The 13592-nt window shown below is 45.8% G+C and overlaps 1 protein-coding gene across 1 annotated transcript in view; it reads left to right on the top strand.

Moving 5' to 3' along the window:
* Positions 1–628: 628 nt before the first annotated feature.
* The window catches only part of GTF2A1L (general transcription factor IIA subunit 1 like), a 36073-nt gene continuing 23109 nt past the window's right edge, over positions 629–13592 (top strand). The window contains exons 1-3 of the mRNA XM_075267043.1: positions 629–658; positions 3393–3494; positions 12365–12488. Of these exons, the coding sequence (XP_075123144.1) occupies positions 629–658; positions 3393–3494; positions 12365–12488 (256 nt within the window). The remainder of the gene's footprint in view (positions 659–3392; positions 3495–12364; positions 12489–13592) is intronic.

Raw genomic sequence — 13592 nt, 5'->3', positions numbered from 1 at the left:
TCCAGAAGAGGACGAGACAGGGAGGGACATTTATTCCTGAACTCCTCCTCCTCCATATATACCCCTATAGCTGAACATACACACATATATACCCCTATAGCTGAATATACACACTATATACCCCTAGAGCTGAGGCAGCCTGTATAAATTCACACAACCACTGCACAAATTATCCAGCAGGTGAGACAGACACCCGGCCACCAGTATACACCCGACCACCAGTATACACCCGGCCACCAGTATACACCCGGCCACCAGTATACACCCGGCCACCAGTATACACCCCGCTACCAGTATACACCCGGCCACCAGTATACACCCGACCACCAGTATACACCTGGCCACCAGTATACACCCGGCCACCAGTATACACACAGTGGTGTGACTAGTACAGCAGTTGGCATAAGCAACCAATGTGGCCTAGTGCAGAGCGCTGCTACCTCACTAACACCAGATGGCGCTAGACAAAGAGCTCCTGTGCTGTTAGGATGCAGGTGATTGGCAGGCCGGGTCAGGTGACCTCACTGCTGCTTCCCTGTCTGAGCCATCTTTGGGTGACTGAGCGGAGCTGCGCGTGGGACGGTCACTCCTGATAGGAGAGTAGGGGGCGCTGTCTGGGCCTACAACCATGGCTCACTCTGGTAATCCAAACCCTGTGGTGAGTGCCTGAAGGAAGGAGCCTCTGTCCCTGACTGTGTGTTAGTGGTGGCCATTGGCTGCTTTCAGAGTTGTTAGCCCGATGCTATGGTCAGGTTAGTCTATATTCACACTGTGCAGTTATTAACAGCATAAACATTGGGCTTTCGTCACACTTTCTGTAGGTTTTGCAATGTGGTGCTCAGCGCTGCTGTCGTTACAGGTAAATTTGCACAATAAATAGTCACATGGTCAATTACCGCAGCAAAAACACCCTGAATTTGTATTTTATTTATGCGGTGATTGCATTGTCTGAATATAGACTTAATACATGGAACATAAAGGGGTTATACTGCTAAGCATAGAGGATAAATGCCTGGGGGTTGGGGGGTTTGACCTGCACCGATCCTGAGGACAGGGGTGTTTTACCCCCCGCTGTGAAGGCCAAAATCCCTGGTGGGGGTAAACACAGTCCTGGTCACTTCTATGGGAGTGTTTGGGGATAGGCGAGTGCTGTACATCGGCCATCTCCAGTGGGTACGAGGCACATAGACATCCACCAGGGGGATTTTCATTCACCGCGGGGGTAAAACACCCGCCGCCCTCCGGATCACAGGCAGTTGCAGCAGTCAGCCCAAATTCTATATACTTGTACCATCAGGGGGACATCGCTCAGTGTCCAGCAATGACATCCCCTCTGACATAATCTAGTGATCTTTGTACCAAAACTAACGGCGCTGATATCTCTGCAACCAGGGAAGATACCGACGATGCTGACAGTCAGCTTTCCAGCATTAAAAAGGCCATTCGGGTGCTGCCTCTAGTTCTGCAAATGAGCCCCTGGGTTCCTGGAAAAACAAAGAAATAGTATATGTAAATGAGGCTCACCGAGCACCGTGGGCATTCCCCAGGGCCTCCGCGAAATACCGCAGAAATGCCCCTCCATTGCTTGTACTTTGAATGCCTTCCTCCTCCAGACATCCTGCACCGCCCATACCTTCTCTATTCTCACTGAAATCTCGTTCATGCGCGGTACCGCTCCATTCTGAAGATTACTGTGCATGTCTGAGCGCCATTTTGTTGTAGAGAACTGCACAATCGTAATGCGCAGTTCTCTACAACAAAATGGCGCTCGGACATGAGCAGTAGAGATGAGCGAACACTGTTCGGATCAGCCGTTCCGAACAGCATGCTCCCATAGAAATGAATGGAAGCACCTGGCACGTACACTTTGCCGGCGGCCGGTCGCCGTGCCAGGCGCTTCCGTTCATTTCTATGGGAGCATGCTGTTCGGAACGGCTGATCCGAACAGTGTTCACTCATCTCTAATGAGCAGTACTGCTCAGAACGGAACAATGCTGCACATGCCTGAGATTTCAACTGCAGGAGCGAGAATAGAGAAGATTTGGGCGGTGCAGGATATCTAGAGAACGAGGGCAAACGCAGTACAAGCAATGGAGGGGCGTTTCTGAGGTATGACGTGGAGGGTGCTCAGAGGCCCTGGGGTATAACCACGGTGCTCGGCGAGCCTCATTTACATATACTATTTCTTCATTTTTCCAAAAAACCAGGGGGTCATTTGCAGGACTAGAGGCAGCACCCAAATACAGGCTATGCCGGCATATGTTTAGCACAATGTACCTTCCATATCAAGATGCCTTTGGAGTGTGGGAGGAAACTGGAGAACCCGGAGATAACCCATGCAAACATGGGGAGAACATACAAACTCCTTGCAGATGTTGTACTTGGCAGGATTTAAACCCAGGTCTCCAGCGCTGCAAGGCTACAATTCTAACCACCAGGCTACCTGTTGTTCATCCCTGTCTATACTCTGCAGAATGGTATAACCCATAGACCAGTCAGTGCCGCGTAGAGATGAGCGAATCTCGCGAGGTTCATTTTACCTGGTTTGGACGTTAGTTTTGTTTTGGCCCCATAGATACTTTGGGGATCTTGATCGATATGCGGTTTATACTGAGCACCATTGTTTTCTGTGCTATTCCGTGCCCCAGGTTTTTCACATTCTGAACTCAGATGCTGCCCTTATAGACGCTGTATGGGATTCGTTTTTTCTCTCTCTTGACCCCAAAAGTTGGCATAGGCTCATGAGAATGCTCCATTGCGTTCACAGTGCACTGATCACAACAGCCCCGAGGCAAGGAAGGAGATATTACTTGTAGTGTAGATACAAAACCACCTGCTGTAAGGGCAAATGTCAGAGAAACCTCAGGTATCAGCCATTTAACCCCTTATATCAACCAAGGGCAACCATTAACCAGGATCCCATCCACTTTGCAGTTACTGTAAAACAATGGACGTTTACGCTACGTGGGGTCCCGGCCTTAAAGGGCTATTCTATTTAATTCAAATGACTCCCTATATACAGGAAAGGAGATGAGTTGCTCATTGATGTGAGTCCGACTGCTGGGACCCCTCATTGGTCACAAGAATGGGGTCTTGTTCCCCTATAGTTAGAGCTTGTGCACTTCGGCTTCGTTCGTTCTCTATGGCACGGCTGGAGATGGCCTAGAGCTGTACTTGGCTACCTCTTGCAAAGCCAAAGGAGTGAACAGAGCGGCTGTCAGAAACAGAAAGTGCACAGAGAAGAACTGCAGACGTTCTGTGAAAAATGCTGCGGAATAAAACACAATGCACCTCCGTCGTGGTCTTTTTCGCAGCGTTTTTTTTGACTCACTACGTGGGGTCTTAACCTATAAATGGTTCATACATCTCATGTTGTTTTTCGTGTTCCTCAGCCAAAGCTTTACAAGTCCATTATTGAAGACGTTATAGAAGGAGTGGCAGAGATTTTTGCAGAAGAAGGTGTAGACGAGCAAGTTCTTAAAGACCTAAAACTTGTAAGTACCTTCACTTTCTGATTTTATGTGTCATGGTGGATATTGTAAAGGGGTCTGAAACATTATATTTGCTCTCCAACAGCATCTCTTTAATAGTACTGAACCACTTTGTGTGTATGGGATTAAGGTAGGCATAACAGTTGTCATGAGCCAGAACAAAGAGCCACTAGCTAAACCTGGCCCATCCATATACTACACTGTCTACCAATAAGTATTTGGAACCCTGTGGTAGAATAGAAAGATAACATTCATTCCTATCTAATAGTTGGAGACCCCAGCAGACGCTTCCTTACAGATGGGATTGATGGACACAATACTCCCGGATACCTGGTGACACTCCTGGTGTATGTCAGCCATCGGTTGGGTGCGGTTTTTCTGGCCAGCACTCGTCGGTCTCCCAGTTTCAGGGGTCTGCCGACTCGGGGCACTTTCCGACAATCACCGTTCACCTTCCACTTTGTAATCACATAGACCACAGTCGATTTTGGGTAATTCAGTTCATTTGCTCCCTTAAGGATCGACCATTTCGGTGGTACCCCACAATTACCCCTTTCTCGAAATCGGACAACTCTGCACTTCGTGGCATCTTACATGCGACTAATGCCAATGCTCTTTGCTATTTAACACCGGAAGGCGTGACGTACATCACGACTGCAGATATCTTTATTTGCATGCGTGCCCAAATACTTATTGGTAGACAGTGTATTAAATGGATGTCCATATATCATATTTCAATACATTTCCCTTGTAGGGGTCATTGTCTTGAAGTTGAATCTTGAGATAAGCCTCTTTAACAATCTGCATCTGGGTTCTTGTCTTTATGGACATGGCAGGAGACACTGGTTTCTATGTAAGCATTTACACAACATGCAACCAGTCCCTGCCAATGTCCTCAGATAGGGTCATCCGGGGTAACTATTGACACCTAAGATGTTGCACATGCTATGATATAGGGAATATATAGAAAAGTCTTTGCTGGGCTTTTCATATTGATTCTCCTTAGGATTGTCATTGATATCAGATTGGTTATATCAGCACCCTTCATATTATCTCTTTTCAGCTGGTGCTATACAGTGCACAGAGCTGGAATGAGAAGACTCCATGCACTGTGTTGCTGTATTGACACCATTGTTTGCAGAGAGTGCCGCTGATCTTACAGTCATCAGTATCAACCAATCCACTGCTGCAAAAGACTGGAGAACCCCAAACTAGGCTTTGCTTTTAATTGTTGATTTTTTTGTGTTGTGTACAGTTTACTACTCTCCCTAAGGGTCTGTTCACATCAAAAGCCCCCACGCTCTACTGGATCTGCCACGTGTGAGATACTGACAGCGTGTGGGATGGACTGCGCTCACTTGTAATGGGGTCTGTTGGGTTTTGCTTTGTGTTCTTGGGTAGACTTAGGAAGGGCTGTGACGTGATGAACTTTCAGTGTATCTTGAAGAACAGTTCAGGCCAAGCTTCCCATAGGTCTTGATAAACAAAGAAAAACTATTTTCTCAAATAAAATGAGAAATTAAATAATAATTCATGGCGAAGCCTGTGCGAGCCCAAAGCGCAGCGATAAATCTCCATCAGCCATGAAGGGTTTGATGACTGAATGCAAACTGGTCCCAGATCATATCATTTAGCCCTCCATGTGACTGTTACTGTATACTATATCCACATCCTGACTATATAATGCTATATACCAGCTTGTGCAGTTGTCCTCATGTACATCCGTTCTATGTTATCCAGTTTCCTTCCCGTGATAATTTAGGTGTCATACCTACACTATGTGATCAAAAGTATCCGCACACCCGGCTGAGAATGACTGACAAGTTTGTGGCGCCCTCCATTGGTAATTCTGGATACAATATGGTGTTGGCCCACCCTTAGCCTTAATGGCGGCTTCCACTCTCGCAGGCAGACGTTCAATCAGGTGCTGGAAGGATTCTTGGGGAATGGCGGCCCATTCTTCACGGAGTGCTGCACTGAGGAGAGGTATCGATGTAGGTCGCTGAGGCCTGGCACCAAGTCGGCGTTCCAAAACATCCCAAAGGTGTTCTATAGGATTCACGTCAGGACTCTGTGCAGGCCAGTCCATTACAGAGATGTTATTGTGGTGTCACCACTCCGCCACAGGCCGTGCAGTATCAACAGGGGCTCCATCGTGTTGTAAGATACAATCGCCATCCCCGAATTGCTCTTCAGCAGTGGGAAGCAAGAAGGTGTTTAATACATCAATGTAGGCCTGTGCTGTGATAGTGCCACGCAAAACAACAAGGGGTGCAAGCCCCCTCCATGAAAAACACCACCACACCATAACACCACCGCCGCCGAATTTTACTGTTAGCACTACACACGCTGACAGATGACGTTCACCGGACATTCGCCATACCCACACCCTGCCATCGGATTGCCACATTGCATACCGTGATTCGTCACTCCACACAACGTTTTTCCACTGTTCAATCATCATGTTTATGGTCCTTACACCAAGCGAGGCGTTATTTGGCATTGACCTGTGTGATGTGTGGCACCCAATCACCTGACCACGTTCGAAGTCTGTGAGTTCCGCGGAGCGCCCCATTCTGCTCTCTCACGATGTCTAATGTCTACTGAGGTCACTGATATGGAGGACCTGGCAGTAGGGGGCAGCACAATGCACCTAATATGAAAAACGTATATTATTGGGGGTGTCTGGATACTTTTGATCACATAGTGTATGTCATAACTGCTGCAATCCTCGGCAACTCTATAGAAGTGTATGGCATGATACATACTCATTCACATCTGTAATGGGACAACTTCTAAACCAAAGTGATCCCAAACCCCAGGAAAGGTTCCCTTTAAACCTCACAGTCCTCGTCTCTTCCTTTTTGTAATGTCTGTAAGACTGTTTTTTGCATCTGGATGAACAATGAAACTTGTCTCTCTGTTTGATGGTTGCAGCGCTTATCTGAGACAATTTTTAATTTATTGCTTATAAAATACTCAAGTGTGGTTTGTAAAATTTTATTAAAACCAGATGGTTGTAGGCGTTGTCAGAGTGACATGTAGAGTTATATTTTGTCGGCCCTGATTTATGTTATTGCTTGTCTCTGCTCTGGAATTATTAAACACTGTAACGCTCCGTGTTCTGCTTGAGCGTTCGCAGGACCAGCGGTTCCTGGCTCGGGAATAATCACTTTGTAATATGTTTTTATTTTGCTGTGAGGGAGATCCGCTGCACACAAAGATCAGCGCGTGACCAGCAGGCGGTGGCCATAAATGTAATTAAAGTGGTTGTCTAAGATTAAGAAAACACAACTATATTGTACCTACAGCTTCACTGCTGGTTTACTGGTCATACTCCACCTCCTCCAGTCTCAAGAACTCTACATAATATTCTTTACTTCACACCTAAGACGCCTCCCTGTTAATTAAGGGCTCGTTCACATCTGCGTCTGGGACTCCGTTTTGCAGGTTTCCGTTTCCTGCACAAAACAGAGGCAGGAGACGGAAAGCTGCAGGACTCTTTCATACCCATTCATTTGAATGGGTTTGAAAGGTGTCCGGCCGTGAGCAGCGGTGAGCGTTTTATGCTCTCCGTGGCTAAACCGTTTTTTTTTAAACCAGACACAGACAGTACTCTGTGTCTGGTTTAAAAAAAAAAAAACGGTTTAGCTGCGGAGAGCATAAAACATTCACCGGCGCTCACGGCCGGACTCGGCATGACAGATTTCAGTCTTCTGCATATGCAGCCGGAGCTCCCAGAGAGAAGGCAGGGAAGGTTAATTACCTTCTCTGCCTTCTCGATCGCTGTGTATACACAATGAGCGCTGTATACACAGCTATCCGCACCGTGATGAGGCGGCCGCCCTCGACCCGGCAGTCACGTGATCCACCGGGCTCAGTGTCATGCAAGAGCTGCTGGGTCCTACAGGACCCTGATCAGCTCTATAAGCTGTATATATTGCCGTGCAGGAGCTGTATTCTTCCTGCAACTGGGGCTAAATGTACCAGCCCCAGTTGCAGGGGAAATTAGTCTACAATACAAAAAAAAAAAAAGTGATCAGATGTCCCAAAGGTCTCTTAAGACTTTATGGGGACACCATCTGAAAAAAAAATCGCTGAAAAGTTTTTTAAAAAATGTAAATAAAATAATTTAAAAAAATTAAATAATAGGGGGCCACACGGTGGTTCAGTGGTTAGCACTGCAGCCTTGCAGCGCTGGAGCCCTGGTGTTCAAATCCCGCCAAGGGCATAAAACCATCTGCAAGGAGTTTGCATGTTCTCCCCGTGTTTGCATGGATTTCCAACCCATATTCCAAAAGACATACTGATAGGGAAAAATGTACATTGTGAGCTCTGTGTGGGGCTGACAATCTACATTTAAAAAAAAATAAAAATAAAAAAAAAAAAAAAAAAAAAAAATCAAATAATACGCCAATTAAATGCCGTTATTAAAGGTTATAGTCCCACCCCCAACGAAACCATACAAAATAAAAATTATCGTAACGGAGAGGAAAAATTATTTTATAAAGTTTGTCAGTGGCACTTTGTGGTGTTAATTAAAAAAAGAAAAAAAAAAGAAAAGTGAAAAACAGACACAATTTCCCTCCTATTTTGTTTATATTTTCCCGGATATAAAAAAAAATTAAAACACATTCGAAAATAAAAACAACATAAAAATAAAGCCCCATGTGTCCCCGAAAAAAGACGCAAAAATTAGTTGAATGAGACGTATGAGAAAAACGTTACAGCCCTCTAAACTGCACATACAAAATAAGTCGGGTTGAGCGATCGAGGTTGGAAAAAATGGGATTGCGATCGATGATCGTTTAAATATCATGATCGGAATTCCGATCCCGATCTTTTTAGGCGGGATTGAGGTCGGTGATTATTTCCCACAATGCTTTGCTACTGGCCAAGCATTGTGGGAAAAGCTAACAATGTTAGTTAGGTCCCATAGGAATGAATGGATGCAGCCGGCACACAGCCTGTGTCAGTGTCCGGCCGCTTAACCCCCTGCACGCCGGCTGCGTCCATTCATTCTAAAGGGAGACTAGCTAACATCTCTAGTAGCTAACACTTACCTGCACAGATCGCTGTCCGGTCCCTGCTGTTCTCGGTCCTCTTCTCGCCTCGCTGCCCCCGCCTCCCAGGTTAGTGTTACAGACCTAGGAAGAAGGCGGGGCTTCTGGCTTAGGAGAGTGTGGGCGGGTACTGGGAGGGAAGATGTCACATGATTGAAGAGATCCTGGTCACGGTATATTACAGGTTGTACAAAAAAACATAACACAGAAAAAAAGCCAAACTTACCCATTACCTGGGGGTACATGGCTGTGCAGGGTGCAGACTGGCCATATATCAGTATTTTTGTATCCAAGGGCTAGTATATCCAAAATCAATAGTTTTTCAGCACAGGGGTATACTCAAGTGAAAATAAAACGTAGCTTTTAATAAATATGATTAAAAACGAAATTTCTGTGTGTCTCGTCACTGCTATTGTGTTACAGTGTTAACAACAAGTATTGCACACTTGTATCCTTTTGTGGATAGGGCAAGGGGGGTGGCCAGAGTCGGGGAAACCCACCCCACCAGCAATGGTTCAAAATAATTAGCAGCGCGGTGTGGTATACACCCACCCGTATGACCAATTCCCCCCTATATCTCCAAGGGCTAATGTCATTGCTCCTGTCACTATTTGTTAGAATGGTGTCTAAACAGATATAGTCACTTGATAAAACAATAGTAACCCTCTTGTCTAAATAAGTGCAGATACAGCAGACTGCCTCTAATAGGTCGGATATAACAGGCTGCGCTTACACTATTACAGGCTAATTGTTAGCACACAAGTAAACTGAAGTAGACTGAGCTAATGGCATTATAAGCCCTATTTAAACACTCTCTACGCATTTCGCAAGGCTCATCAGGAGAGTTAGAGATAAGAAAACAAAAAAAGGTTGCGGTGATAACTAGAGATGAGCGAACAGTGTTCTATCGAACACATGTTCGATCGGATATCAGGGTGTTCGCCATGTTCGAATCGAATCGAACACCACGTGGTAAAGTGCGCCAAAATTCGATTCCCCTCCCACCTTCCCTGGCGCCTTTTTTGCACCAATAACAGCGCAGGGGAGGTGGGACAGGAACTACGACACTGGGGGCATTGAAAAAAATTGGAAAAAGTCATTGGCTGCCGAAATCAGGTGACCTCCATTTTAGACGAATAGTGGATTTCAAATCCGGGTCATATGAGAATGTGAACTTTGTGACTATGAGACAGGGATAGCTGTACAGGCAGGGATAGCTAGGGATAACCTTTATTTAGGGGGGAATGTTATTAAAAATAACTTTTTGGGGCTCTATCGGGTGTGTAATTGTGATTTTTGTGAGATAAACTTTTTCCCATAGGGATGCATTGGCCAGCGCTGATTGGCCGAATTCCGTACTCTGGCCAATCAGTGCTGGCCAATGCATTCTATTAGCTTGATGAAGCAGAGTGTGCACAAGGGTTCAAGCGCACCCTCGGCTCTGATGTAGGAGAGCCGAGGGTGCACTTGAACCCTTGTGCACCCTCAGCTCTGCTACATCAGAGCCGAGGGTGCGCTTGAACCCTTGTGCACACTCTGCTTCATCAAGCTAATAGAATGCATTGGCCAGCGCTGATTGGCCAATGTATTCTATTAGCCTGATGAAGTAGAGCTGAATGTGTGTGCTAAGCACACACATTCAGCTCTACTTCATCGGGCTAATAGAATGCATTGGCCAGCGCTGATTGGCCAGAGTACGGAACTCGACCAATCAGCGCTGGCTCTGCTGGAGGAGGCGGAGTCTAAGATCGCTCCACACCAGTCTCCATTCAGGTCCGACCTTAGACTCCGCCTCCTCCGGCAGAGCCAGCGCTGATTGGCCGAATTCCGTACTCTGGCCAATCAGCACTGGCTAATGCATTGTATTGGCTTGATGAAGCAGTGCTGAATGTGTGTGCTTAGCACACACATTCAGCTCTACTTCATTGGGCTAATAGAATGCATTGGCCAATCAGCGCTGGCCAATGCATTCTATTAGCGTGAACTGAGTTTGCACAGGGGTTCTAGTGCACCCTCGGCTCTGCTACATCAGATTGCTACATCTGATGTAGCAGTGCCGAGTGTGCATCAGATGTGTAGTTGAGCAAAACTGACTCAGCACTGCTAAGTCTGCATTCGCATAGGAATGCATTGGCCAGCCTTCGGCCAATCAGCGCTGGCTCTGCCGGAGGAGGCGGAGTCTAAGGTCGGACCTGAATGGAGACTGGTGTGGAGCTATCTTAGACTCCGCCTCCTCCAGCAGAGCCAGCGCTGATTGGTCGAGTTCCGTACTCTGGCCAATCAGCACTGGCCAATGCATTTCTATGGGGAAAAGTTAGCTTGCGAAAATCGCAAACTGACAGGGATTTCCATGAAATAAAGTGACTTTTATGCCCCCAGACATGCTTCCCCTGCTGTCCCAGTGTCATTCCAGGGTGTTGGTATCATTTCCTGGGGTGTCATAGTGGACTTGGTGACCCTCCAGACACGAATTTGGGTTTCCCCCTTAACGAGTTTATGTTCCCCATAGACTATAATGGGGTTCGAAACCCATTCGAACACTCGAACAGTGAGCGGCTGTTCGAATCGAATTTCGAACCTCGAACATTTTAGTGTTCGCTCATCTCTAGTGATAACCACATTTCCTGAGTCCTGGATGGTAGGACTCAGTACATATAGCAGATCCGTCAGTACATATAGCTATCCGTCGGATCTGCTATATGTACTGAGTCCTACCATCCAGGACTCAGGAAATGTGGTTATCACCGCAACCTTTTTTGTTTTCTTATCTCTAACTCTCCTGATGAGCCTTGCGAAACGCGTAGAGAGTGTTTAAATAGGGCTTATAATGCCATTAGCTCAGTCTACTTCAGTTTACTTGTGTGCTAACAATTAGCCTGTAATAGTGTAAGCGCAGCCTGTTATATCCGACCTATTAGAGGCAGTCTGCTGTATCTGCACTTATTTAGACAAGAGGGTTACTATTGTTTTATCAAGTGACTATATCTGTTTAGACACCATTCTAACAAATAGTGACAGGAGCAATGACATTAGCCCTTGGAGATATAGGGGGGAATTGGTCATACGGGTGGGTGTATACCACACCGCGCTGCTAATTATTTTGAACCATTGCTGGTGGGGTGGGTTTCCCCGACTCTGGCCACCCCCCTTGCCCTATCCACAAAAGGATACAAGTGTGCAATACTTGTTGTTAACACTGTAACACAATAGCAGTGACGAGACACACAGAAATTTCGTTTTTAATCATATTTATTAAAAGCTACGTTTTATTTTCACTTGAGTATACCCCTGTGCTGAAAAACATATATCAGTATTTGTTCAAAAAAGGTGCAAAGGGCTTAAATGCACACAGATAAAACTCATACAAGGCGCTGGCCACATGATAATGTGAGGGCACAGCACCAAAGAACAGCCAATTGATCACACCTCTTACTATTAGACCGTGCGAGCTGTCCAGCACTTCCATAGGTGCACCCTACTAGTACCAGCACCCCACCAATATAACCGGGCCTGTCTATATTCTACAAAAAAAGGTAAAATAACCATAAGGTATTATATTATGGTCAAAATACACAAGCTTGCAAACCATCATCAAGGTTCCTCATGCCATTGTGAGTCCCTAACCAAAAAAAATCAACAGGTTCCAGAGTTAGAAATAGGCCGACAAGCAATCTGACCCTCCCGAAGGAGGAGAAAAGCAGATGCAAAAACCTGTAACCATGAAAACAATCTAATAAAAAGTGAGTAATGCCGTAATGTGATCGGTGGTTATTATTACATGTTCATTTTCTATGTTTCTTGCCCTAACAGTTGTGGGAAACCAAAGTTATGCAATCTAAGGCTACAGAAGGTTTCTTCAGAGATCACAGTAATCTACCTCAGTTTGTTCTTCAGTTACCCCAGCATTTACATCAGTCGCTCCACGCATCTACAGGTTGGTCATGTAAAAGAACTGATTACGGTATTTTTTTTTGAGTTGTCAATCCTGGGGACATATACGGGTAGAAAGAAGCTTGTCCACACGGGTTCCCGCAGCTGAAACAGATTCGTGACTTTCACTTTCTGGTCATCCCCAAATGAATGACCTATAGAAAATGCCCCTCGGCCAGTCTCTAGATGGGTCACCAATTGGTCGAGTTGTCAATTCCTGTGTCAAGAGTGGCCAGAAAGTAGAGACCAATTCTTCCCCTTTTACAAATTCTTCCCCTTTTCTTACACTATGTACATATCTGTGCCGGGTGTCCATTGTTCTGGTCCGTTGGACAGTGGACACCTATAGTGACCGATGTACCCCATTGATAGTAATGGGGTCCACCGGGTGTCCGTTTATGTATACTAAAACTGCTGGAGGACTTGCAGCACTTTTTCATCCAGCAGTTTTTATGGGCGGTCACTGCGACAGAGTTTCCAAACAGAGACTCCACAACAAATGTGACCCCAGTCTGAAAGTAAAAACAAATTATAGCAGACAACCGTTTAAAAGTCAAGAATAGATATGGCTAAGTAGAAAAGATAAGTATTTCAATAGCGTAAAGTTTGTTCAGGAGGTCCATGGCTATTCCCATCACAAGGATCCTATCTATACTGGTAGTTTGTAGAGATGAGCGAACACTGTTCGGATCAGCCGATCCGAACAGCACGCTCCCATAGAAATGAATGAAAGCACCTGTGACGCTGACTTTGTCGCCGGCAAAGTTAGCGTCACAGGTGCTTCCATTCATTTCTATGGGAGCGTGCTGTTCGGATCGGTTGATCCGAACAGTGGTCGCTCATCTCTAGTAGTTTGTGTAAATTGAAGACTTTTCCTAAATATATTGCCTTTGCAATGTTGCTTTGTTTTCCTGCTATGTGAACTTATTCCTCCCATTGTTTACACAGTGTTTCCATAACCACGGACCTGTGAGATAGGACAAGTGATGTCACTTACTGCTCTAGGCCAATCAGTTCAGCTAATTGCAGTTTGCTGATAAAGTCCTGTCTGTTATCTCTCTATGTAAACACACAGATAGCACTGAGTCCATTCTCTACAAGCATGTGC

This window comes from Leptodactylus fuscus, chromosome 3, assembly GCF_031893055.1.
Source record: "Leptodactylus fuscus isolate aLepFus1 chromosome 3, aLepFus1.hap2, whole genome shotgun sequence".
Lineage (NCBI taxonomy): Eukaryota > Metazoa > Chordata > Amphibia > Anura > Leptodactylidae > Leptodactylus > Leptodactylus fuscus.
Note: the sequence above shows the minus strand (reverse complement) of the source record. Positions and strands in the feature narration are given on the sequence as shown.